The sequence below is a fragment of the Phytophthora cinnamomi genome, assembly GCF_018691715.1.
Source record: "Phytophthora cinnamomi strain GKB4 chromosome Unknown Contig53, whole genome shotgun sequence".
Lineage (NCBI taxonomy): Eukaryota > Oomycota > Peronosporomycetes > Peronosporales > Peronosporaceae > Phytophthora > Phytophthora cinnamomi.
In genome coordinates, this window is record NW_027150986.1 from 2,494,236 (window position 1) to 2,519,221 (window position 24,986).

The 24,986-nt window shown below is 56.1% G+C and overlaps 13 protein-coding genes across 13 annotated transcripts; 5 read left to right on the plus strand and 8 right to left on the minus strand.

Annotated features, from left to right (window-relative positions):
• Positions 1-272: 272 nt before the first annotated feature.
• IUM83_00707 (serine/threonine-protein phosphatase PP-X isozyme 2) lies at positions 273-1,538 on the minus strand (the record flags this gene model as incomplete). Its single annotated transcript, XM_067924500.1, has 5 exons — positions 273-344; positions 434-613; positions 713-1,081; positions 1,160-1,312; positions 1,386-1,538. The coding sequence occupies 5 exons, from the start codon at positions 1,536-1,538 to the stop codon at positions 273-275; spliced, it is 927 nt and encodes a 308-aa protein (XP_067788933.1).
• Positions 1,539-1,815: 277 nt separating this feature from the next.
• IUM83_00708 (anoctamin-like protein) lies at positions 1,816-4,402 on the minus strand (the record flags this gene model as incomplete). Its single annotated transcript, XM_067924501.1, has 5 exons — positions 1,816-2,515; positions 2,587-2,915; positions 3,018-3,074; positions 3,852-4,214; positions 4,301-4,402. The coding sequence occupies 5 exons, from the start codon at positions 4,400-4,402 to the stop codon at positions 1,816-1,818; spliced, it is 1,551 nt and encodes a 516-aa protein (XP_067788930.1).
• A 164-nt stretch (positions 4,403-4,566) lies between these two features.
• Positions 4,567-5,899, plus strand: IUM83_00709 (putative RNA (guanine-9-)-methyltransferase domain-containing protein; the record flags this gene model as incomplete). Its single annotated transcript, XM_067924502.1, has 5 exons — positions 4,567-5,117; positions 5,204-5,245; positions 5,332-5,407; positions 5,480-5,735; positions 5,799-5,899. 5 exons carry the CDS (start codon positions 4,567-4,569, stop codon positions 5,897-5,899), a joined length of 1,026 nt encoding a protein of 341 aa, XP_067789140.1.
• A 106-nt stretch (positions 5,900-6,005) lies between these two features.
• IUM83_00710 (Vacuolar protein sorting-associated protein VTA1) lies at positions 6,006-6,308 on the minus strand (the record flags this gene model as incomplete). Its single annotated transcript, XM_067924503.1, has 2 exons — positions 6,006-6,071; positions 6,147-6,308. The coding sequence occupies 2 exons, from the start codon at positions 6,306-6,308 to the stop codon at positions 6,006-6,008; spliced, it is 228 nt and encodes a 75-aa protein (XP_067788465.1).
• A 367-nt stretch (positions 6,309-6,675) lies between these two features.
• Positions 6,676-7,481, minus strand: IUM83_00711 (Vacuolar protein sorting-associated protein VTA1; the record flags this gene model as incomplete). The annotated part of the gene is made up of 5 exons (XM_067924504.1): positions 6,676-6,680; positions 6,734-6,857; positions 6,926-7,001; positions 7,070-7,143; positions 7,215-7,481. 5 exons carry the CDS (start codon positions 7,479-7,481, stop codon positions 6,676-6,678), a joined length of 546 nt encoding a protein of 181 aa, XP_067788396.1.
• Positions 7,482-9,228: 1,747 nt separating this feature from the next.
• IUM83_00712 (Serine protease family S01B) lies at positions 9,229-10,629 on the minus strand (the record flags this gene model as incomplete). The annotated part of the gene is made up of 4 exons (XM_067924505.1): positions 9,229-10,005; positions 10,074-10,177; positions 10,263-10,379; positions 10,449-10,629. 4 exons carry the CDS (start codon positions 10,627-10,629, stop codon positions 9,229-9,231), a joined length of 1,179 nt encoding a protein of 392 aa, XP_067788394.1.
• A 1,564-nt stretch (positions 10,630-12,193) lies between these two features.
• Positions 12,194-14,173, minus strand: IUM83_00713 (Zinc finger, ZZ-type; the record flags this gene model as incomplete). Its single annotated transcript, XM_067924506.1, has 1 exon — positions 12,194-14,173. The coding sequence occupies one exon, from the start codon at positions 14,171-14,173 to the stop codon at positions 12,194-12,196; it is 1,980 nt and encodes a 659-aa protein (XP_067788395.1).
• A 306-nt stretch (positions 14,174-14,479) lies between these two features.
• IUM83_00714 (uncharacterized protein) lies at positions 14,480-15,082 on the minus strand (the record flags this gene model as incomplete). The annotated part of the gene is made up of 1 exon (XM_067924507.1): positions 14,480-15,082. One exon carries the CDS (start codon positions 15,080-15,082, stop codon positions 14,480-14,482), a length of 603 nt encoding a protein of 200 aa, XP_067788399.1.
• Positions 15,083-16,044: 962 nt separating this feature from the next.
• Positions 16,045-18,912, plus strand: IUM83_00715 (TKL protein kinase; the record flags this gene model as incomplete). Its single annotated transcript, XM_067924508.1, has 17 exons — positions 16,045-16,100; positions 16,170-16,242; positions 16,322-16,426; positions 16,501-16,729; positions 16,800-16,956; positions 17,027-17,060; positions 17,120-17,174; positions 17,234-17,546; positions 17,614-17,664; positions 17,725-17,880; positions 17,948-18,029; positions 18,090-18,142; positions 18,228-18,242; positions 18,311-18,351; positions 18,417-18,492; positions 18,570-18,744; positions 18,808-18,912. 17 exons carry the CDS (start codon positions 16,045-16,047, stop codon positions 18,910-18,912), a joined length of 1,776 nt encoding a protein of 591 aa, XP_067788400.1.
• Positions 18,913-19,032: 120 nt separating this feature from the next.
• IUM83_00716 (Trafficking protein particle complex subunit) lies at positions 19,033-19,542 on the minus strand (the record flags this gene model as incomplete). The annotated part of the gene is made up of 1 exon (XM_067924509.1): positions 19,033-19,542. One exon carries the CDS (start codon positions 19,540-19,542, stop codon positions 19,033-19,035), a length of 510 nt encoding a protein of 169 aa, XP_067788397.1.
• A 242-nt stretch (positions 19,543-19,784) lies between these two features.
• IUM83_00717 (Mitochondrial Protein Translocase (MPT) Family) lies at positions 19,785-23,564 on the plus strand (the record flags this gene model as incomplete). The annotated part of the gene is made up of 1 exon (XM_067924510.1): positions 19,785-23,564. One exon carries the CDS (start codon positions 19,785-19,787, stop codon positions 23,562-23,564), a length of 3,780 nt encoding a protein of 1,259 aa, XP_067788398.1.
• Positions 23,565-23,791: 227 nt separating this feature from the next.
• On the plus strand, positions 23,792-24,172 carry IUM83_00718 (Transmembrane protein; the record flags this gene model as incomplete). The annotated part of the gene is made up of 1 exon (XM_067924511.1): positions 23,792-24,172. One exon carries the CDS (start codon positions 23,792-23,794, stop codon positions 24,170-24,172), a length of 381 nt encoding a protein of 126 aa, XP_067788573.1.
• A 375-nt stretch (positions 24,173-24,547) lies between these two features.
• On the plus strand, positions 24,548-24,871 carry IUM83_00719 (Transmembrane protein; the record flags this gene model as incomplete). Its single annotated transcript, XM_067924512.1, has 1 exon — positions 24,548-24,871. One exon carries the CDS (start codon positions 24,548-24,550, stop codon positions 24,869-24,871), a length of 324 nt encoding a protein of 107 aa, XP_067788574.1.
• Positions 24,872-24,986: the final 115 nt, after the last annotated feature.

Genomic DNA, 24,986 nt, shown 5'->3' on the forward strand with positions numbered 1-24,986 from the left:
TGTCTTTACTGCTCGCGACAGGCACCACCCAGGGCAACTAGCTAGCTATATAGCGCGTATCTGCACGATTGACTGGGCATTGAAGTCCGAAATCCAAAAAATATACTTCAAGTAGCTCCTGGCCGCAGCCTCCCCTCATCCTCTCCGCCTGCTCTTTCACTCGTTGCTGTATCTCCTGGGACTGCTGCAGCGCTCCCCACCGTCGCGCCGAGTGGAAGCGCGCCTTCTAATGCAGCACACGCCCGCTGGTTACGATCGGTCCGCCCAACAACTTACAGGAAGTAGTCCGGGGCGGGCTTCTTAGCCGGCACGCCACGCGCGTCTTGCGGCGCCGCCTCGAAAATCTGTGTTCAGCAAGGGTAGAAAAACAAAGGTCCTGTGGTCAGTCTCTGGTTTGGCTGCATCCAGTGAGTGCCCTCCAGCTCTCTCTTACCTTGAATCGCTGCTCCAAGTTCTCGTCCAGCTCCAGGATGGCCGCGACGTTGCCGCATCGGTAGCAGTAATTAGGGGCCGACCAGACCGTCACCAGCGCGTTATTGAACATGGACTTGTGACCCTCCATCACGAGCTGATGCGCTCTGCAGATTAGCTGAATGTCGTTCGTTTGGTTGAACTGTTTCACCACGCAGCATCAACGACAGCCCAAATCAAAATCAGATCACCGCAGCATCAAGGTATCCCAGGCGGCCTCTAGTCGAAAGAGAAGTCTTACCTTCTCCACGACGTCTCCGCCGAAAAGGTATCCCGCACCACGAGGACTGAGGCCCCAGCCATCAATGTCCTCAGGGTCGGACCACATCAAGTCGCACATAGCGCCGTCGTGCGGGACCTCCTGCTTGCGGTCGATGATGCGGATCTGGTCGAGCGTGTTGATCGACGGGGACAGGCCGCCGTGCACGCAGAAGATCTTGTCCTCGATGATCGCAGACAGACTTAAATAATCGAAGATTTCCGTGCAGTACCGCCACACGTTCACCGAGCCGTACTTGCGGAGGCACTCGTCGTAGAAGCCGTACACCTGCGTGATCTGACGGCTCTCGTGGTTGCCGCGGATCAGCGTGATGCGGTCCGGGTAGCGCACCTGCAACAACAACAAAAGAAACCCCGAACCAGTCAGTCTCTCTCTCCTTCCCCCCTCTCTCCTACTGCACCCACACACCTTCAGCGCCAGCAGCAGCAGGAACGTCTCGACACTGTAGAAGCCGCGGTCCACGAAGTCCCCCATGAACAGGTAGTTGGTCTCGGGGCACTCGCCGCCCACGTTGAACAGCTCCTTGAGGTCGTAGAACTGGCCGTGGATGTCACCGCAGATCTGTCGAGCAAACAATAAACCACACAGTCAGCCCTCCCCCCCCCTTCGGTATTTCTCCCTCAAGGCCCCTCACCGTCACGGGGGCGTCGATGCGCTGCACGTTGCTCTCGTCCACGAGGATCTCGCGCGCCTTCTGGCACAGCGCCTTGACCTCCGACTCCTTGAGATACTCGCAGCGCTTGAGCTGCTCGATCTGCCGGTCCAGCTCGCTCTGACTCGCCGCCATGTCCGTCGAACTGCTCGTTTATTCGCAACTGATCGCGTGGTCCCGCGAGCTGCCGAGACAAAAGAGGGAGGAAGGAAGGAACGCCGTCTCTCTCTTTACCGCCTTTGTCTAACCCATGCCGTCCGGTCGTTTCGTATGCCTTTTGGCAGGCTCACCCCATCCAATAGAATACACGTGCCACCTGAGACCAGAATGGATACACTTTTGGTGCAACGTCAACGTCACTCACGTACGCGCTGCACTTGTCGCCAGCTCTGCTACCATTTACTGTAGCTAGCTACCCGTCCTTGGCCGCGGCGTGCAGCGGGGCCTTGACGCGCTCCATGAGCGCCGCCAGCTTGTGCTCCGTCTTCTTCCGCTTGGTCTGCTCCTCGCGGATCCAGCCCATGTACAAATCGTTCAGGCTCTTCAGCTCGCGCTCGAGCTTCAGTCGCCGCTCCTTCTCGCGACTTAGCCACTCATTCACGTCCTCGGCAGCGACAGCCTCCTGCGAGCGTGGCGGCGACTGCTGCTGCGTGCTGTCGCCGTCTTCCGACGGCTGCTGCTGCAGCAACTGGCGAGACGACAGCTCCACCTGAAGCGAGGCCTTCTTGCGGAGCCAGGCGCGCTTCATGCGATGCGCCTCGACGACCGCGGCGGTGGTGTCTGGGACGAACATCTCCACGCACACCTTCACGGCAATCATGGCGTGCTCCATCAGCGCGATTGCGACCAGAGACCCAGCAAACGACATCTTCGGGAAGAGCCTGTTCAGGAACCCCGAGTGCAGCCCGAAAATCGCGCAGTTCGTCACCACCGACAGGTAGCCCAGAGCGCTGAAGGCATAGTACCAGGTGCCGATGCCGTGGGTGGAGGTGCGGTGGCTGCGGCGGAAGCTCACGCAGAGCTTGAAGCCGTCGCTGCGGATCTCCATTATGTTGTTGCAGAGGCTCCACAACGAGGCAAGCGGATACGCCGAAGCGAACAAAGTCACTTGGCTGATGCATCACAGCATACCGCATTCAAGTTAGCTCAGAACGATATCGATTCGGAAAAGCTGCACACGTACCCAAACTGCACAAACATCTCCAAGTAGTCGTCGAAAGTTCCGTCGTATGTTGGGAACAGGAGCTCCGCATCTACCTTGCTGACAATTGCGTCGGTGGTTTTCGCTTCCTTGGCCAACTTCCCAGCCTCAGCCTTCAGCGATGATCGTTGGCTCATGTACGGCATCAGTTGCTCCTGCATATTGCCCAAAAGCTGTCGCGTGATCAGCAGAGAGCTCAGCGTTTGCTCTAGCAGGACCATATCGCGAGTCTTGAACGCCACGTAGAACAGGAAGCCGAAGTTATTAACAAAGTAAAATAACGCCAACTTCAGTACTCGCGCGTTTGCAAACTAAGATTCGAACAAGGAAAAACAATCACCATTTGCAACAATATCGCGTCAGTTAACAATCCAATACACACGTTACACAAGCAAGAACTTCGGGTAACTTACGTCACTGTCAGTGCGGTGATTTTCGTACTGAGTTAGCGAGGATGCAAGATCCGAGTACTTTGCATCGACATACAGCACTACGACAGAGTAAATGATCGAGGGCACCAGCGATACATATTCGTACAAACCATCCCATCCCGTCGCCGGTGTGAATGCAATAGCAAACCATTCTTCCATCCAGCAATATACGATCATCATGAATGTCACGATTGCCATGGCTGCCATTGTCACCGAAAAAGTAACGAAGTAGCGTTTGGCACGGTCCTTGAACGAAAAAAAGGTGTAGTAGCATCCCTCCACAGGGTCAAATCGTTTTTCGCCAAAGAAATCGGTACGGGTAGGCTCCAACACTAGAGAATCCGAAGCAGAGATACCCCATTCGTTGCGCAGCGTGCTTTCGCGGCGTTTCCAAAATTTCAAAAATGCTGTCGCCCAACTCGTCACTAGCAGCGAGTACAGTCCACGACCATACGCAGCCCAGCTAGGGAAGAAATCGAGCACGAAGGTCAACACGCCGACCGCTGCCAGCGGCATCAGCCACTGCGTGTACATCCCGAGAAACCCGAAGTAGAACCCAACTTCATCTCCGAAGTACGAGCGGACAGTGTCGAGCGGCTGTGGTTTCGTCCACTCCTTCACCCAAGTGTCCACCAGCTCACTGCGTTCCTCGTCATAATGCAACGGAAAATGGTCCGTCAGAAGCTGCGAGTGCATCGCCTGTTGCAGTAGCAGCCCATGTTCCTCGTCCTGGAACGGCTCGGGCAACGCAGCCGTATCATCTTCCGCCTTCTCAATGGTATCACCGCCAGTAGGACGGTAGTACGTGGGGTGCACCTTCAAGCGCCCCAGCTCGAACAGCAGCAGATCGATCCGGTCTCCCGAGCAGAAGCGCTCGGGCACTGGCGCCTCACTCACGTCGCCGTGCAGCGCGCGTTCCTTCTTCTGCTTGATCGCCACCAGCGTAGCGTGAGCGGCACCCAGCAGGTAGAAAGTCTCCTCGGGTCGCGTGCCTTCCTTCTTGTCTTCCGCTTCCTCATGCTCCTCCAGCACGTTCTTCACCTTGGGGACGATGGTCAGGTGGCTCTGCTTCTGCACCATCTGCACGAAGAAGTCCACCGCCTCCTGCGAGAACTTCTTGGTGTCGAAGCATAGCACCACGTCCAGGTCGTGCTCGGCGTCACCGCGGGGCGCAATTTTCTACAGGGAAGGAGGTACATATGAGCATCAGGACACGTCAGTTTTGAGCAGAAGTATCTTGTTTGTTTAACGACGCGGGGACGCACCACGGGCGTGGCCACGATGAACTTGGTCAGCGTGTAGGCGCTGGCCAGGAAGCCGGCGCCGCCCACCGCGCCCTTGACAATCGCGTCCGTCACGGTCGACATCGACGTTCTCTGCGCGCCGGATCGCGAATTTTGCGAACTGTTGTTGTTGTTTGTTGTTGAATTTTCGACGTAGGTAAACTACACTGGACTCCGACTTGGCGACAGGACTCAACTCAGCTCAGCGCTCTTTGGCCGCCACGGCAAGGTGACTGTGGACTAATGGGATGTTGAAGCTGCCTCTGAAGGTCTGGGCCGGCTACCAGAGGCACGTTAATCTCGAGGTGATCCTGCTCGAGACCTATCTGCGGAGCGGTATAGTGAAGCCAAGTCAAAATGCACTGGTGGACCAGTTGCCGTTTTTGTGCATCAATCGAGAGATGGCGGACACGGTGGAAGTTGCTGCATCCGCTCAACAGCCCGAGCCGGAGCAGCCTGCGGCGGCGGAGGTCGCCGCTGCTGCTGCTGGGGATGACGCGAAGCTGTCGAAGCGCGCAAAGCGCAAGCAGAAGCACCGCATGCAGTGGGAGGAGCGCAAGGCCAGCAAGAAGCTCAAGCGCCAGGAGCAGCAGCGGCTCAAGAAGGCCAGCGGAGAGCTCGCGCCGCCCAAGGAGCTGGACATGAGCGAGGAGGCTGTGCTGCGTCGCAAGGAGCGCGCGCTGGCCAAGCGGGAGGCCTTCCTCATGGCTGCGGAGGAGGGCGTCAAGGTGGTCATCGACTGCGAGTTCGAGGAGAAGATGACGGAGAAGGAGAAGAAGAGCCTCTCGCAGCAGATCATGTGCGTGTTGCTGCAGGAAATTGATGGAGGCTGTCGACATGGTCAGCTGAACTGATGGTGGTGGTGTATTTGGCGCAATGACGCAGGTTCTCGTACGGCGTGAACCGACGCAGCCGCACTCCCATGAAGTACGTGGGCATTCCGTCTCGGGAAGCTTCTATAGTATCATATCACTGATCCTGACGGTTCTCTATCTCTTGCTATTATATTGAAGTGCCTACATCACCTCGCTGCATGGAGATATCCAGAGGAACCTGGAGAAGATCAGTGGGTTCCACGAGTGGCAGGCAGTAGGTCTCCTGGTTCGTAGCTGTTCAACCTTCGTATATCGATGCGAATCACTTTGTGGTGACTGTTTGCAGTTTTCTGGTTCGTCTAAGAGCTACATGGACCTCTTCAAGAAAGAGTCGCTCGTCTATCTGACGGCCGACTCCCCGAACACCATTACGAAGCTGAGCCGCGACAAGGTGTACATCATTGGCGGCATCGTCGATCGCAACCGCTTGAAGGGCATTACGTACCAGAAGGCCGTCGAGCAGGGCATCGAGACTGCTAAGCTACCACTCGACGCTGTCGTCGAAATGGGCTCTGCCACACGTGTGCTGACCGTCAACCATGGTACGCGTGGTTGGAGTAATGCACTACAATCTCGATTTTCGCGCTAACAATATGCTTGTGCAGTTTTTGAAATTCTAGCGCAGTTTTCAGAAGTCAAGGATTGGGCGCAGGCGACTCTGGCAACGCTCCCGTCGCGCAAGGGTGCACAATTGAAGGAGGAGTGAACGAACACCCATAGACCATCATTAGACAATCAACGCGACGAAATGGCAAAAAGCACACCTGGATTCTGCTGGGATATGCTCGGGCTTTTGACGGATGTTCATCCATCTACGCTCCTCTAATATTGCGCAGCGCCATCTCTAAACGCTCTTCTGCAAGCTTCATATCTTTCACCTGACGATACACGAGCAAGTTAACTCTTGTTAGTCCCTACCCGATCAATCCGGGGACACCTTTTATCGCGCGTACCTTCAATGCAGCGACGGCAAACTTCGCGTATTCGATTGCATCATTGATTTCGTTCTGGGAGATCGGAGTGTTGCGTGGGCGAGACGGCGTACTCTGCGCTGTGTAACTGGGCGGTGGCTGATAAGACGGCGCTGGCGCAGACGGAGGCTGATACGGTGGCATTGGCGCAGAAGGAGGCTGGTATGCCGGTGCTGGTGTAGACGGAGGCTGGTATGCTGGTGTCGGGGCCGGTGGCACTGCAGGGACTGAATACGTCGGTGCAGGAGGAGCAGGGGGCGCCGAATGACTCGGGGCTGGTGGTGGCGGCGTCGCATGAGTGGTGGCAGGCCCGTGCCACGTACTGTCAAGCTCACTGGCACTCATGACACCAGCAGATCTAGCTGACTCTGTGAGCGAAGGGAATGGCTCTTGCTTAAATGCGGGTTCCAAAGGTTGGGGCGGCTGGGGGCTTGACACTGGCATAGTCGGGGTAGGAGGCTGCGGGGCAGAAGGGATGGATGAGGTTGGCGGTGCATCATCAGTTCCGTCTTCAGCCTAGACATCCGTAAGCTAGAGTTAGTTGACCATCAGAAACTCTTGACACAGACACAAAGCGCTTACGCCTTTCAGGTCCAGACCGTCTGGTGGCCCTGGCGTCGGGACGTTGCCTTCCTTGATGGCCTTCAGAATCGTCGCCGCCTTGTATTTGCAGTAACGCCGCTTCTCCACAACCTGAAAATCGCATGCCCGATGCGATAATTAAACACAGCCTATTCAACACGTTCTACCGTTGAGCTTACATCCTCCGAGATGTCCCCAAACTGGTTCAGGATGTCGAAAAACGTGCCCGCGGCGTAGAACGTCCGAGCTGTATTCCTGCAGAAGTCCACCCTCCCGAGTTAACCCCCTCTTCCCTCCATCACTGCATTGCAATCCACACATACTTGTTCGCCATCCCCGCCCGGTCTTCATCGTCAGCTTTGGAGAAAATCTCCATGGCGAAATCCTCGCAGATTTCCTGTTGTCAACCCAAAAGCTCCATCAGCACCCCTCGACGCAGCCCACAGCGCCACCAACACACTCACAAACCTTCCCCTCCTCCTGCGTGAAGTCCGGCAGCTTGTTCTTCTCGTCCTCGAGGCGGTCCATGAGCGACAGGAGGTAGTCCGTCGCGTCGTTGGACGCGTCGTTCTCGCGCAGCTTGATGCCCAGCTCCATGGCATACTGGCGGCAGAAGTAGGCGATGAGCTTGGACTCTGGACGCGACGTGTCGCGGTCCAGCTCCTCGGCGCGCCGGATGAACGGCAGCAGCGTCTTGAACGTCGGTGGCACCTTAACAGGCTGCGGGTCGGCCATCGTCACTTCCTTCCTGCTCAACTTGAAATTTGCCGTGCGACTTCACCAAAAATGGGTCGCTCCTGAAAACCCAAATTGCTAGTACCAAATTTAGTGCATAGCTTGGGCGGTTTTGCTCTTACCAAATCTGCTTTGTCTCCTGAAAACCCAATTGCGTACTTCCCACTCGCGGTCCAAGGACACAATGATCGCTCCCGCATTGCTGCTTCTCTCCATCATTCAGCGCCGCCGCCGGTCTCACCGCCGCCAGTCGTATCGCTCGACGCTAGAGCGTCGCCGTCGACGCGAGCGCGACCGTCGCATTGCTCGTATTGCACTTCAGACGCCAGCAACTTCGTCTTTCTCCGTGCTGTTTGGCTCTGGTGACGATCCAGCGTTGATCACTGTCACGGGGTTAGACCACCCCGCGTTTCACTACGTGCTACAGCATTTTTAGGTGCTCTACAAACGATTTACTCCCTAAGGACCGGCTGGCTCTGCAATTGCATCGCTAAGTGGCTCAAGGCATGGTCGGCCTCGAAGCTTGGACGCATATCAATGCCTCGCCCTCGTATTGGCATGGACACGGACAAGAGGCTCTGAATTTACTCTATGCATGATGTTTGGTATAACGGCATCCGTCTGCTCCTTGTTCGTTCGGTTTGGTCGAAGAATTTTAATCCGCGTACTTGCTTCGGATCAGCGTGCTGCTATCAAGATGCCTAGTCTACCCGATGTTCGGCGTTATCAACAAGCAATCCACAGAAAGTATCCCCAGTTGAACGACGTATTCGCAGTCGCCGATGGTCTCAAACTATATCTACAGCAGAGCGGTGATTGCATCATGCAAAACATGTTCTACAACGGCTGGAAGCATGACCACTACGTCGGAAATGTATTTGTCTTTGTCCCCGATGGAACGATTGCAGCGTGCGCGCTAAATGCGCCTGGGTTTCTTCATGATTCTCAGATATCTGAGTGGGGTGGCATATACCACAAGCTTCAGAGCATCTATGAGCAGGAAAGTTTGCATTGTGCTCCCGCGTAACGGTGTCCCATTCATCTCGCCCAATTGGCTTGTAGTGGTCAATAAGATCGAGAAGATCACGGACTTCAGCTGGCGAGAAGCCAGCACCACGGGTCGCAGTTGGCGCTGTGCGGCGACGTCTTCCACGACGGCCCTCACTTCTTGTCGATGCAGTTGCAGGCGGTGCTGAGTCAGGCGCTTGTTGATCAGATGCTGGTGGAGTGCTAGTAGTAGTATGGGCTGTTGGTGGCGAGGCATTACCGATCGGAGCTTCTGCGAGCGAAACTTCTGGCGGCGACACTTGCGATAAAGCGAAATCGAAGCTAGCTGCAGGCGTGGGAACAGGAGTAGACGCTTGAGTCGCTGCAGACGGTGTTTGTTTCGTTAACGGGAAGTCATAGCTAGGGGGCGGCGGCGCATCATCACTAGATGAGTTAGGCAAGACCATGCTGAACCAAGTTCGAGAATGAAAGGCATTTGACATGCGTATCTTTGACGCATGGTACGGGCACCCAATTTGTACGCCCGTGACACGACCCCGTACAAATCGACCCTCCTTGGGCCAAAATGGTACGATCAGCAAGCACGCGACGAACCTTCTACGTCTGGTTTAGTACACGCAAAATGGGTTTTGAGTTTTCAGGAGCGACCCAATGCGAGTGTACACCACACAAATGAAAATCCAGCTTTATTTTTTGTGTGTAGCCATGTCCACTTCAACATCGACAGTGCATGCTCACTCTAGCCCCGGAAGTGCTGGATCGGCGCCGGCAGCGGCTCGGTCGTGACCTGCAGCTTCACGAGGTTCGTTTCTCCGCGGCGTTTCACCTGCACGGGGATGTGGCGGCCAATGGTGTAGCCCACCGTGGTCAGAATGTCCTTGGTGCTGTACACCTTCTTCCCGTCGAATGAGACGATCACGTCGCCCGGCAGCAGGCCTCCTTTGTGGGCGGGCGAACCGGGGGCGACCGACTTGACGATCACGCCCTCCTTCACGTCCGGGAACAACCGGCCGATCTCCCTGAGCTCTCGCGTGTTGAAGTTGATCATCTGCATGCCGATGTACGGGCGCACAACCTTCTTGTGTTTGCGGAGCTGCTCGATCACCTGGACTGCCGTGTCGGCCGGGATGGCGAACGAAATGCCCACGCTTCCGTCCACTTTCATTGTGTTGATACCGATCACCTCTCCGTCCAGGTTGATGAGCGGACCACCAGAGTTGCCAGCGTTGATTGCCGCATCCGTCTGGATGTACTCGCCTCCCTTTTGCGGATACCCCAGCTCGCTGCTGTGTCGAGCTACGGCGCTGATGATGCCGGCACTCACGCTGTTCTGTAGGGAAAACGGACTGCCGAGGGCGCACACCCACTCACCAGCACGCAGCTCTGACGATGATCCGATCGATATCATGGGCCATTCCTTCACATCGTTCGACTTGATCTGAAGAAGAGCAATGTCCGAAAGAGGGTCTGCGCTGTGGATCACGGCGGGGTAGTTGCTGCCATCTGCGAACGTCACCTGCACAAGTACAGACCAAACATGAGCATTAGGTGTTGCTTAATGAAGGCACTGCTGCTGGAACCAACCTGAATCTTGGAGTAGCGATTGCACCGCGCGACAACGTGGGCGTTCGTAACAATCAGACCCTCCTTCGAAATAATGAACCCTGACCCATTGCTAGCAACGTAACCTACGGTACACAACATCCGCGCACACCCGAGCATTAGTACGCCAAAGTGCTCATTGGAGCCATTGAAGTAGGCCACTATACTAACCAGAATCAACAGCGATGTTCACCACCGCCGGAAACGCCTTCTCCACTGCATCGGCGATGAAGTTCCGCGACAGCACGCTGTTCTTCCCCGAACGTGCCTCCAAATGGGCCGCCTCCTCTGCACATAGTGCAATATACACGTCAGATAGCCAACCCCAGGCAGCACCATCCAGCTCGGGACGCCAACCTCGCTCGTTGTAGTTGATGACTGCAGCCGCCGCGAGTCCAGCACCAGCGACAGCATAGACACCCGACAAAGAACGTACTGCAAAGCGACGACCGCTGACACCTGCCGCACCGTTGGACAGACGCCGAGCGCCGCCGCGAGACGCAGCGCGGGTCGCAGCACGCCAAGAGCTCCTCCACATTTTCGAGACAATTCTTGGCCGTCGTCCGTCTAAAAAGAAAATTGACCAATCACCGATCGAGTTAGTTTCCGCTTCAACAGCAACAAGCCAAGGCGTCCTTCGCCAAGTATCATGTTTCCATGCAGACTTCGGTGCGTCATTGCATTGGCGGCGTTGGTCTACGTGCTAGAAGCTGTGGTCGGTTACCACGGACTCGTCCGCATTCCACTTGAAAGCGACGACCAGCTCCGATTTACAGGCACTGTTCACTTGGGCTCGCCTCCGCGGAGCGTGCGTGTGATCTTCGACACAGGCTCCAGCGATATGTGGGTGACCAGCCACAGCTTTCCGGACGATGAAAAAGCCTCGAAAGCCTTCGTGATCGGCTATGGTGGCGGTATTGTGTCAGGTTTTGCAGTTCCAGCGAGTCTTCACCTTGGCTCGAACACTAGCGGGGTTCACCTTCGAGACGCACCGGTAGGCTTCGTCGACGACCAGACATTGATAATGGAAGGCATTGACGCCCAAGGTGTGGTCGGGCTTGGAATGGAAGCGTTGGCGCAGATCCGCGGCAACTCGAGCCTGCTAGGGATGATGGTGGAGCAGCAGTTATTGAAAAGGCCTGCGGCGTTCTCGATCTACATCAGCGGTTGGCCTGGCGCACAACCACCATCACAGTTCATTCTTGGAGGGGATGAACCAGCGCTGACCAACAGGAATGCGACATGGTTTACTTTTCCAGTCATCTCGAATGACGTGCTGCGTGGTCACACACCTCCGATTGGGAGCGCCACGAAAAGCTTTGGGTTTTGGGCGTTGCGATTACACAGTATTCGGGTCGACAACAAAGTCCTCCCACTCGGACCAGACAGCCATAAGGGCGCCGCACTACTCGATTCTGGGACGTCAATGATACTTTTCCCTCAGTACGCCTTCAATGCGGTCGTCCAGGCGCTATTGGTGCGCTTCGGCACACGCTTTCTGTCGCCACGAGGAGGCCATCAAACTCTGCCAGCTTGTCGCTGCTGTCAGGTACACGAGTTTCCGCCGCTTGCCTTTGACCTCTTGCTGGAAGATAGTCGGAAGTTGGGCACCTCGAGCCAACGTTTCGTGCTGCAGGGGAGTGACTACGTTCGCTGCGACCAGCGCCGCCGTGAATGCACTGCATTAATTGATTGCATTCAATCCTCCGAAATCAGCGATCACCTCCACATCACGGTTCTCGGGACGGTCTTCTTGCGCTCGTACTACGCACGCTTTGATTATAGCAGCAAGCAGGTGGCTCTCGCGTGCACGGTGGACGAGCACGGGACCTGTCCCGGTGGCTTCCAGCCCACACTTGATCTTCGAGGTCGGCCATACGAGTCGTACGGCGAAGGGGTACCTATAGATCGATACATGACTGCCATCTGCACTGCAATTACTGCTCTCGCCTTGCTTGTTGGTCTTCGAATGGTGCTGGAATCCTATGAACAAAAGCTTCACCATTTCGATGACTGACGCACTTCATCCAGCACAGATAACACTTAGTTCACAGTTCGTTAGTATATTTGCACCCGACTCGAAGAAGCTCCATTTGTATCAGCTACCCTAGCGTTGGTGTTCCGGTATTTGTGGCTCCAGTCGATGCGCCAGCAGCGAGAGGGGCGTCTTTAACCCAAATTCGCAGCGTGTCCAGCTCGTCTGGTGCTCCTTCCCCGCGCATACCAGGAGTTCCAGGCCCAATCGCGCCGTGATGAGCACCTGCAGCTGGTTCCCACTCTGTTTTGAGGTCGATGTCTGGCCGATAACGCGTTAAAAGCTCGCGCAGGAGTCGCGCAAACTCGCTCCGTACAGTTGGAGGAATATGAGCGATCTCCAATGCCCTTGCACGCAAGTCAGTCGTGCGATTACACTGCAGCAGGTCTGCAATCCATGTCAGGCAGAAGCTGAACTTTTTGAGATTGGCCTTGCAAATGCCGACACGCAGCAGGTGTAGAAGCTCCGTCTCGCTCGCCAGCCGAGGACATTTACGCACGACAATAGACTCGACGCGGGCAAACAACGCGTCCTCGTGCTCCTTGCCGTGAATTCCTTGGCCGTAACACTTCTCACATAATTCGTACTCCTCGCCTGCTAGCAGGCGGCATGTGCGGCATACCCACTTGACACCTGCGAGCGGGCCACGACCACAGCCATCGCATATAGACTCATCGTCATCACCAACAACTTCCGTTGAACCAGCGGGTAGGCTCAGCGGCACAGGTGATGTATGGGACGACAAGCTTGAGGTTGAGTTCGATACCAGCGATTGCTGCGACTTGTGACGACTCAACCGGTCAAAGACGCTCCCCACAATCTTCTTGATTTTACCGTCCTTGCCCTCTTTCTCGCGTGGAGGCGTCGGAATAACCTCACCATCCGATCCCAAAGGAAGCACGCCCATCGCCGATGGAGACTGAGCTGGCGATGGCAGCGCGCCCATGGTCATCGTGTGTGTTCTTGTCGTTTCTACTGCAAAAGTAGGCGCGGTACGCTTCGGAGTCAGCGTGTAGCGGCGCGACACCTTCTCCACCGATTTCTCCCCTAGCTTATCCAGCTGCGAGGATGCTGTTCGCGCCGCCGCCGAGTTGCTTAAAGGTCGCGAGACAAACATGGCCTTGGTCGCGTGCAGCTCCCGCGGGCCATGGGGCACGGGGGTCCGTGCGGCACCACGCCGTTCCAGATCCACACAGTCGAACAAATGCGGCGCCTCGGTCTCCTCTGTCTCTGGCGGTGTTTGAGCCAACGATGTCAACGACTCGCAAGCCGTATCCACAAAGCTGGCTCCAAGAACCGAGGGCGCAGGCGTCGGTTGCTTATCTGCAGAAGTTGTCGCTGTGACAGCACTCGCTGTCAAAGCTGCTACTGCCGCAGCTTCGTCGCCACCCGCAGCCCCCACCACAGCTCCCACCGCTGTGGTATCACATGCTTGCCGCGTACACACCCGAAAGTCCATTGTCTGCTTACGGTACGTGCGGCTGAAGCACTGCAGCTGCTGCGAGCCGTCCACGGCGTCCAGCAGCGCCGGCAGCAGATACAGCAGCAGGATGCGGCTGAGCTCCTCGGACACGTCGGCGAACACGAGGTCGTCCACGCCGCCGCCGCCACCCTGCTCGATGGCGAGCAGCAGCGGCTGCAGCTTGCTTCTGTCCGCCTGGGAGAACTTCTCCAGCTTGGCATTTGCCTGGGCGAGCGCCTTGGCGCGGTTGGACGATCCCAGCTTGCTCTTCCAGGGCGTCCACTTGGCGTCCTCCTGCTTATCTGCCGGCGTCCCTCCACTCCATGCACCTGCTGCGTCCTCGGCACCGCTGGTCGAGGCCTGTTGGGCGTTCACCTGCTGGAGCCAGCGGTCCTTCCACTGCGCCACGGCCCCCTCCAGCTCCTCCAGGCGGCGCTGCATCACGCGGAACTGCTGGTCCTTCAGCTGGATGTAGTTCTCCTTCAGGCACAGGTCGCGCGTCAGCGCGCTGTTCTCCTGCTGCAGCGTCACCAGCTGCGCCTGCAGCGCCGCCAGGTTGTGCTGCAGCGTCGCGGCCGCCAGCATCGCCTCAAGGTGTGCTTGCGTCGCTTTCGTACGGCAGCTCTCGCGATTGGCTGAAATCACTGTGCAAAATCGACCAATTCCAAACCGAATAGTTTTCTGCTTCAACAGCAACGCGCAGCTCATTGCGTTTATTGCACCACGAATACTTTCGCATCATCGACTGCAACCACGAATACCTTTCGCGTGACTGCGAGCATGTACATGCTGCCTCTCAGTTTGCAACGAGTTTAGTGTTCAAAAAGTAGTGTTTCATTAGAGGTGGCGAGCACATCGCTCCTTATTTTGGTGGTCTGTCCTGTGTTGCACCTACGCGAAGTTCATTACGAGTCCAACCACCGCGAAGACACTGGCCATAGAGACGGTAACCAGCGAGGCCGAAGAGGAGCTGCTGGAGTCTCCGGCTGCACTGGACACTTCGCCAGCCACCGAGCTGGCGGTGCTCCCAGCGCTACGAAGTAGGCTTCCCGCCGTTCCAACGGCGTCCCCAGCGGCGCTGGACACCGTGCTAACAGCTCCGTCGACCCAGCTGCCGGCGGCGGTCGCAGCAGCTCCGGCAGCACTGGAGACCGTGCCGACGGCGCCATCAATCCAGCTACCGGTCGCGTTCTCGGCAGTTTTGGCAGCACCGGAGACACTGTCGACGGCGCCATCGACCCAGCTACCGGTCGCGTTCTCGGCAGTTTTGGCAGCACTGGAGACACTGTCGACGGCCCCGCTGACCCAACTTCCCGTAGCATTTACAACGGGAGATGCTGCGCTGGCGACGGTGTTGGCTGCTGAGTTCATCACACTTCCAGCAGTGTTGGCAGCCGACGTCACGTCACTGACGACGTCGGCGACAGCAGCATTCTCGGCAGACGCAACGGCAGCAATGGCGGCGATGGCGATGCAGGAGAGGAAGCGGGTCATTTTGAGTGGAAAATGAGTTGGGGTGGGGTGGTTTGAGGTCTTGGTGTTCGGGGGCAAAAGTGGAAATGAGGCAAGAAGGCATCGGTCTGCCTGTTCTTGGTTCACATGTCTCCATGGATACTTGTGCTGCAACGAGCATGTAGCATCCAGCGACACTGTCCTGAATCAGACACAGAGAGACACACGGCGTCCACCAAAGACACACACACACACTACATACTGGCTTTGGCACGCCGATATCGACAACAGATCAACTATTAGTAAGCTTGCCCTTAGCAACATCTGAAGCCTATGCGTGCGCTCGCTCTTGTCAGCAAAATCCAGCCAGGTTTTAGAAGGAGAGAACTAGGTTGATATTAGCGGTGGCTAGAAGAACTTGTGCGCAGACGACGTTGATGCAGCACCGATAATAATAACCTCAAGGGCGATAGAGGGGGGGGGGGATTCACTGAAGTCTCTGCAGGGTGACGTTTGTCTATTTCGTCCTTACCGTAGCCCGCCTAGCGGTTACCACAAGCTGGCTCAATAGTCGTATATATTCTGCTTGGCAGCGACCACGATGCTCCGAGCGAACTCGCTACCAGACTTGTCCTTCCTGCCTGCGGTATGACTCAGCTGAGTTGCGTGGCCTTTGATGCCCTTTGCTAACGTGTCATACGCCTCGCAGCCGACGCAGCAGCACTGTGATGTAGTCGAGGCTTGGGCTCGTAGAAGGCAAAAAGAAAAGTGATATTGTAACTTAAAATCCGTACTCTCTTGTACTCTAGACTAGCTACTCACTTCATGGCCACTCCTTGTTGAATGCAATTGTTAGTTGACGGGTCGCCCCGTAAACTTCGTCCCGTAAGCCGTCCCGTAAGCTGTCCCGTAATACGTACCGCAACAAATATAAATTACGTGCTCCGTAATAAATTACGAAACCAGTAATATATAACGCAGTGCGTTACAAGCACCTCCAGAATATGATCGCCTATATCCAGATACAAAGGGAGCTGCGAAAAGTGCCTCGAGTGGACGGGTGCGTGGCCACGAGGATACAGGACCTAAAGAGGGCTGTCTAACGGCCATGACCTTCTTGGAGGAGCAGAATTCGTATCACCAGGATCGGGTCGATGGAGAGCAGTGGTGCGGGCATACAGCTTGCTGTCGTCAAGAAAAACGTAATTGCATTCACATTTTCAAGGGTTGAGCCATGCTATTCTTCAGGGCACTCATAATTCGATGACTGTCTCTATCCAGTCTCAAAGCTATGGCGGCGTAGAAGAGAGGATTGAGTTTGCTGTTCGACTTTCGGCTGCATTTCCACTAGAGGTACCCGTAATCTCCTGTACTGCAGGATCTGAAGTAAGTTCTGTTCTGCATATACGATCAGGTTATCGTTGTTGGCTCTAATGGCATTCAATGTATAATGACGGCAGAGACTTCCTCGCACTTTGTTTCAAAACGGGCAACTACATATTTCGTGGCTGCAAGGAGGGTGGCCGCAGGGATACAGCTTGCGTCTACTTGTAAAAGACTTGTGCTCAAGGTTAGATATTCCAACCAGCGCGCCATCAGTGTGTGCCCCGGTGCAACCGCTGTACGATATCAATGCACCTTTGCCAGTGCCGTCAGCACCCACATTATACAGTGAAAAGCTTGAAAAAGGTTTGCAGTGCCTAGCTTCACATAGTCGTTTTTGGATTTGCATTAACATTTCGTTGTTGCTTTTGCTTAGATGATTCACGACAAATGCTTTTTCGATGCAAATGGAAAGACGTCGCGAAACAGTTTCCGGTTCCAGTGGTAAAGACTTTGCTCGAACTCCGTCAAGTCATGGAACTGCACATTCCAGCCGCTATGCATCCTGGAACCGTGCTGAGGCTTCTGAAAAGGTATGACTCTCCTGCAAAATCCATGGATATTACCTTTCACAAAGACAAATTAACGATTTGATGGCGGCAGTCCCCACGAATCTATCTTATTGAAGACAGACGAGGTACGTGAAGTCTTGAGGGGTTGTAGAGGCACACCGGAGCTAATTGTTTGTGACTGTAGGATGTTCGGTGGCTTTGTTCTAACAATATGTCGGTTGTCTACATTCTTATTCAAGGTTAGTTCATATCTTTTCGGAACTCTTACTTGGGATAGCTAACTATTCCATTGGTGAAGAACACGGATCACCCACAGCGGCAGGTAGTGTGGATCTGCTGGGATTGAACCGCTTATCTCCGAAGAAACCCAACGGAGTAGCCTCGCCTGCAGCCCCTGTTCGGATTCAGTCTAGCCCTGTTGACAGTGTGGATCTACTTGGATTAAACCCCCAATCGCCAAAGAAATGTGATGGGGTAGCCCCACCCGCTTCCCCGGCACGTCTCCAACCGAGCTCGCCTTCATTAAAAAAGATCTTAAAACCAGGATGCACGATGCGGGAAGTTGAGTGGAAAGACCTCGCCATCCAAAAACTCGTCGGCACTGGCAGCAGGTGCGTTGCGCTTTTAAACGAACCGCACAAGGTGCTACATGACTAAGCCGTTGGCTCCACACGAAAGTTGTCAAGTGTACAAGGGAACGTGGCGAGGTGCTGAGGTTGCCGTGAAGTCGTAAGTGAATTTCTTAACGACTGAAGTAGTCCACCTTATCTAACGGTCTGGTGAGTCCAGCTTCACAGGAATTGACCGTAGCGCAGTTGAACGCGAGTTCGCAAACGAAGTCGAAATGATGCAGCATCTCGGCTCCCACCCATCGCTGGTGTTGCTCTTCGCTGTGTGTGCGAACCCACTTTCGATTGTGTTGGAGTATCTGCCGTTCTCTCTATTGTACGTACTTATATACAGCCGCATTTTGAAGGAGACCGCTTTCAATGCTGCTAACTTCTTGCTGTAGCGAGTTGATCAACGGCGTACCGGACAAAACTCGCCGAATCCCACCTTTCCCCACGTCTTGGACCAAACGAGTCCATATGATGGTACGCTGGTAAGCTTTACACTACAACCTGTAGAAGTTCTCATTGATGGGTCCCATGTAGCTGGATATCGCTCGAGGGCTGCAATTCCTCCACTCTTTCGGCATGATACACCGGTTAGCCATCGTATTTCCCCTTCTGAGCTGGTGGGCTAGTGAGCCATACTAATCTTGCACCATTCCCGTACGTTTGTGGCATTAGGGACCTAAAGTCTTTGTACGTTTCGCTGAACCTGTATAGTTCGTGTGTTCTGCAAACGCCTGACAGTCTTCGTGAACAATTAGGAACCTGCTTATGACGGCTGAAGGACGAGTTAAACTTGCAGGTAGATGATGATGTTTCGTATTCTAGTGAGGTGAACGCTTAGATCTAATTCGACATTACGCTCAGACTTTGGGATCTCGCGAGTGAACGATCAATCAGACCTAATGACGGGGTGCTGCGGAACGTTTCAATGGATGGCTCCGTACGTACACGAGCAACCTTACATTCACCAATGCATATTCGTTGTACTAACAAAACGTTTGACTGCTGCTTCAACAGTGAAGTCCTTACGAGCCAAAAGTATTCATTATCCGCCGACGTGTACAGCTTCGGTGTCATCGTGTGGGAAATATGCGAGGGTAGTGCCCCTTTCAAAGATCTAGCGCCTGCTCAGATCCCCATTGCTGTCGTCCAGGAGAGACGGCGGCCCATTATCTCACCCACGACTCCAGCGGTAAGCAATCTCTATATCCTCCGGCCAGCGTGTACATGTGCTTACGCTTTTGTCGTGATGCAGCCGCTCCGCGATCTCATTCAGCGGTGCTGGCAGCACGAACCTACCCTGCGTCCCACCGCAGCTGAGGTGGTCGCAACTCTTCAAGGCTTCATCCCCGCCGCATGAACACAACACCACTCGGCTCACTGACAGTCAACCTCTCCATTTCAGACGCATAACTCCAGTACACACCAAATCTACCACTTCACACGTTTGTATTGCTCCAATATCGTCCTCTACCCCAACTTATCTGAAGCAGGGCTGGCTCTCCAGATACTGCGTGAGCTGCGCGCGGAAGAGCTGGCTGGTGATCGGCTTGCCGCTCTTGGTGTCGCTGAGCGGGTTGCTCACCACCGACTCCACGTAGATCTGCGCGTAGATGTACTTGAGCGTGGGGGTCATGTCTCCCGCCTGGTTGTCCGTCATCATCACGAAGCGCAGACCGCTGGGCGTCTCGTACTGGTGGCACGTGTACGTGTTGGTCTGGTACCTCTGCAAGCCCTCGGGCTGTGTGCCAGCCCCAGTAGCAGCGGGCTCCGCCGCGCCGGAGGGGTCCGCACTACCCGCAGCCGCCTGCGCCGCCGTGGTGGGCGCGATCTTCCCCACGAACTCCTTGAGCGAGAAGAGCAGCCCGAAGAGCAGCCGCTTCTCCTCCTCCGGGTCCGAGTACGTCACGCTCTTGCCGCCGGGCACATTCCACTTCTCCTGGTACAGGCACGCCCCGCTGCGCGTGTAGATGTAGAACGAGTAGATCATGCTGGTCGTCCCACCCAGCAAACGTCGAGAAATAAAACCCACCTTCGTTTGCGTAATGGGTTTTATGGGTTTTATAACCGACAACCCCTACCCTGCATCACTCGCGATTGGCGCACCACCCAACACATTGACATCGGCCGCCTCGGTGACAAGCAAGCAAGCCACGCACGTCGCAAGCTACTGCAGCTACAGCTCAGCAGCGGCCCCGCCACTCGCCCACACAGACACAGCCTCTCTGGGACATGGGGATGGCGCTGGAGCAGCTCTTCGTGCGCGTGTCGGACGCGCACGAGGCCTCCCCCGACCGCGAGTCGTGCGTGCAGCAGGTGGCGCGCGTCTGCGGCCTCGCGGCGGCGGCGCACGAGGACGACGCGAAGCTCTGCACGCTCTCGGGCTTCGCGGACACCAAGCAGCAGCTGGCGGTGGCCTGCATGCTGCACTGGCAGCTACAGCAGGCCAAGGAGAGCGGCGCCACGGTCTCCGTGAGCGACTCGGCCATGGGCACGTGCTTCTCGCTGGCGGAGCTGCTCAACTGCGACAAGACGGCGCTGGAGACCAGCGTGGTGCACGTGCTAGACGCCTCCGCGTTCGTGGAGGAGGTGCTGCAGCAGCAGGAGGAGGACCACAAGACGCAGATCGTGGACTGCAGAGAGCAGAAGCAGTTCCTGGGTCTTGCCAGCGGCCAGGAAGTGTCGGGACACCTCGAGGGCGCACGGAACGTGCCGTTTGCCTCCATTTTCACAGCGGATAGCCATGCTGCGGACGAGGACAAGGAGGAAGAGGCCCCTACTGCTGAAAAGAGCGGCGAAGGCGCCTCCTTGCTGCCTGTGGAAGAACTCCGGGAGGTGTTCGAAGTGAATGGCATCGATTTGGAGCAGCCAGTTGCAGTTGTGGCGAGTGTACCCGCTGAAGCTGCCGCGGTTGCCACTGCATTGCTTCTTGCGGGTCACCGTGCACGGACTGCGTTTTGCACAGATGCGCTCACCGACACGCTGGTGGAGTCTTTCCCCTCGTCGTGCACGGCTGAAGTTTTCCACGAAGGACAATTGTTATACAAGGACGACAAGGGTGCTTTTGATCTTTCGCCACAGTCGGATGATGTCAGCACTGCTGAAGATGAGGAGAAAAAGGAATTATTGGACCTAGAGAAGGCATACAGCGATGAGCTCAGCGGAAAAGCTGGCAAGAAGCGAGGAGATGCCGACGAGGAAGCGGCAGAAGAAAAGGCGGAAGAGATCGTGTGGATCAAAGACGGTCACCGTTTCTTTGACATGCCGTCTCCTGTGAGCAAGTCGGAGTTCCTGGATGCGTCGCGAACTATCTTCCGCGTGGTGTCCTTCGTGCTCGCACCTTTTGGATTCCCCGCATCTCTGCGCAAGAAGCGTTCGCTGCAAGAAGTGAAGACGCAGTGCGGATCGCTCTTCCAAGATGTTATTGAAGTGTGCTCGGATCTTATCTATCAACAGCAGGAGCTCAATGAAGGCGCCATGGCTATGAGCGTGCACAAGTGGGTGGAGGAAAAACACGATCACGAATGCACTGCACAGGTGAAGGCTATTAACGAGCTGTGGGAGATGCTGTACACCCCACCTGCTGTAGTTGAAGTGCCAGACCTTTCCGAAGATCACGTGTTTGAGCTCGCCATAAAGCTGGAGCAGAAGGTGCACGACCTGGTAAGCCAACGTACACCTTGGGCATTTGACACGGTGTTTGAGGAGGAAGAGGAGGAATCAAGCGACGAAGAGAGTGCCTTTGACCCGAAGGAGGTGGTGATCGACCTGGAGGAGGACAAGTTTAGTGACGGAGAGGAGGCGGACGAGTTTAGCGACGAAGAGGAGGAGGAGCGTGAAGGAGCGGAACGTGAAACTAACGAAGGAGAAAAGGCTGATGTTACTGACGAAAAGGCCGACGAAAAAGAAGCTACAGTTAAGGAAGGCGATGCCACAGAGCCTGAAGTCATCAGTGAAGAAGACACCTTCAACACAAATGAAGTCACCGAGAACGAAGGAGACGCAAGTACCGAGGAGGCCTCCAAGGAAATGCCCACCGACGAGGCGAGCGGCGCTACCAAGAGTGAAGACGGTCAAGATGAGAAACTCGCTGGCCAAGAAGAGGACATTGACAAGGAAGAAGCTGCGGCGACTGTGACAGAGGCTGAGGATGTCAACAGCGCACCTCCTGCTGATGTGCGCCCAGAACCCGTTGATAAGCTGGCGGAGAGCTGGAAGCACATGTATCCGAGTGTGGTCTATGCGCTCGGTTTCATTCCGCAGGACGTGGAAGAAAACCACAAAAAGCTGAGTACATTGCAAATCAAGTCGTTCATCCAGGCTGTGGCGGAGGCTTCTTGGGACGTAATTAAGGATGAAACCAAGGAGCTAAGCCAAGTGGAATTCCAAGCGCTATGCGAGACACTGAGCGGTGAAAAACGGGAGCTGTTAACTGATCGCGCTGTTGAAGCGGAGAAATCGCTATACGTCCTGAAGCACTTCCTCACCCGCTCGCTGAAAACCGACGATTCTCTCGCTGACAAGCTGGAGGGTGTTCGCGAAGCCGTGCTGGACGGCGACATTCGTCGACGATCGGGACGCACCCAAGTCGCCCTCGCTGCATATTCCAAGGCCTTTGAGTACCTCCCGCTATACCACAAGGATCTGGAAAACACTGTGGTTGGCAGGGCGAGGTGTTTCATCGAGTTGAATGAGTTAGGCCGTGCGAAGACTGAGGCGCTTATTGCGCTTAAGCTAAACCCGTACAGCGTTGGCGCATACGAGTGTTTGGGAACCGTCGAGGAGAAGACCGAGCACCCGGAAGCAGCGATGCAGCACTACGTGACTTCCTTCATCCTTGATGGCTCCCGCTCGCCGGAGCATGCTGAGTCCATTGATCGCGCATCCCGCCTTGTGGGTCGTCGAGTAGCAAAGGCTCTGTTCGCAGACATGGAGAAGGTGCACGAGCTTCCGTCTGCTTGGCTGGTGGATAGCTACTTCGAGTCCTTTGAGCATGACGCCGATTATACTGCGCGTGTGCCGTTTGACATCGCGAAGAAGGAAGACGTGGAGCAGTCAGACTTGGACTCGCACACACTTCTGCACCGCGCAATTCACTATAAGCGAACGAAGAGCTATGGCGAAGCACAACGTGATATTTGGACGCTGGTGGGCAGGGGCATGGAGGCTGAGGGACTCACGGCGGAGGATCGCGCTTTGGCGTTCAACCTGCACGCGTCCTTGCTGTACGTGGCAGGTGACGTTCACACAGCCGTGGAAGTCATCAACAAGAGTCTGGAGCTTCAGCCGACAATGGTGAACTCGTTGGTGAAGAAGGGTGGGTTCCTCGCTGAAATCGGTGAGACGGACGAGGCCACTTCGTGCTTCTCCGAAGCGATGGAGCTGGACTCGAATGAGGCCGACGTGCACCTGCACCTGGGTCAGATGGAGCTGCTCGATGGTAACTACTACAAGGCAGCGCAGTGCCTTCGTCGTTGCATCTCCCGCTCCGACGCCCTGCCTGTCACCCACATTTCGTATGGCATGGCGCTGTACAAGAGCGGCTCTACGTATCAAGCCAAGGACGTGTTCGAGGAGGCCTCGAAGAAGTTCCCCGAGTCCGCTGAGGTGCACTTGTTCCACGGCGAGGTGCTGGCCGACCAGGGCAATTATGCCGACGCCATGCGCCATTTCCTGTCCGCCTGGGAGCTGTCTCCGCAGTGTCCGCTGCCATTCCTGAACGCTGGTCGCGTGTACGTGGGCACGAACGACCCGATGCGCGCCATCGCGCACTTCAAGCAGGCGCTTGAAGTGGACCCTCGCTGCAGTTCGGCGCACCTGGACATCGCCCAGGTGCTCTTCGCGCAGGGTCGCACGAGCGAGGCGTTCGAACACTTCGAGGTGGCTGCGTCCTGCTGCCGCTTCCTGCCCGAGGTCGAGGAGGTCTGCGCCTGCCAGGAGATGGCCAAGATGCAGCTCAAGGTCACGGAGATCCTCGGCGTCGAGCTGCGCCACATCATGCGCTCCAAGTAAGGGCCCTAGACAATTGTTTTTCGTAAGGAATTGTTGCTAGTTGTATTGTATTTGCTCGAGGGTGACGCATGAACGTCTGACCAAGTTGAAGTGTGCTAGCACAGCTGTAATACACTGTATATGTTCTGGGAGGTCCTGGTCAGGCACACCGCAAGATAAGAAGCGCAAGCTGGGTCGCTGGGATCATCGCTCGCTTGCTTGTGCGCGACTCTCGCTTACGATTCGGCATGGCTGGAGGTCAGCACCAAGCGTTCACGTACGCCACGATGATGGGGTTGGCGGGCGGCGCGGGCTACGCGCTCAAGCGCCACGTCCCGTCGCTCGTGGGGGGCATGCTGATGAGCGTCGGGTTCCTGGGCGCCGGCCTGCTGGTGCTCACAGACACCATCACGGACCACCACTTCGAGCACGGCACGTCGCTGGCCATGTCGGGCGTGATTGCAAGTGTCATGGGGCGGCGCGCCGTTCTCACGGGGCTGCGTGCTCCGGCGCTCCTCGCCACGGCGGGCGCCTTGTCGGCCGGCTACCACGTGCACCAACTGAGCAACCCGCCGCGCAAGATGCGCTACATCCCTGGGGCGCCGCCCGTGCCCAGCAGCTACGACTAAAGCAGCGAGTCGCCAAGTGAATCGCTGATTTAAGCTCGTCGGCCTCGACTATTCCACGTGCAAGGTGCATCAAAATGCATCTAATTCTTCACAATAACCAACAAACAAGTGCATTGATATTGGCGAGCGGAGCTGTTCCTCCCAGCTGCTCGTGACCCCACGTTCAGGCCTGTTGAAGTCGAGGTCTACCAGCGGAACGCAGCACCCACATGATAGCATGAGTATGCAATATATCAGGTTTTCAGGTGGAATCAACACTGCTGGCACACTGTACCGATCGTAGGCGTAAGCGCCCGAATCGCTACGCTACTCAAGCAGATCAGCTGCAGCTCGTAGCCTCACTTTCCAAGACTTGGCTAGCTGTTCCAGACCGCGATGGCGCACCACCCGACGTTCACGATGGCCGGCCTGCTGGCGGCGGGCGGCATTTTCGGCTACCTCAAGACCAAGAGCGTCCCGTCGCTGGTGGCGGGCGTGACGCTGGGCGCCGGCTTCGGCGTGGCGGGCTACCTGCTGCAGAAGGGCGAGATGACCAACGGCCACGGCGTGGCGCTGCTCATGTCCTCCATCACCATGGGCGCCATGGGCGTGCGCGCCGTGCGCACCAAGAAGCCGCTGCCGGTGTCCGTGGCGTCGCTCGGAGCGCTGTCGGCCGCGTACCACGCACAGCGCTTCACCGAGTGGATCGGCCAGGAGTAGCCGCAGGCTGCAACGAACCACCCTAGACACCTTCAAGTGTATCGAGGCCTCCATCCAAGCTAATGAAGATGTGAATGCGTTTATTCCCTTTTGCTGATTTAAATGATCCAGTCTA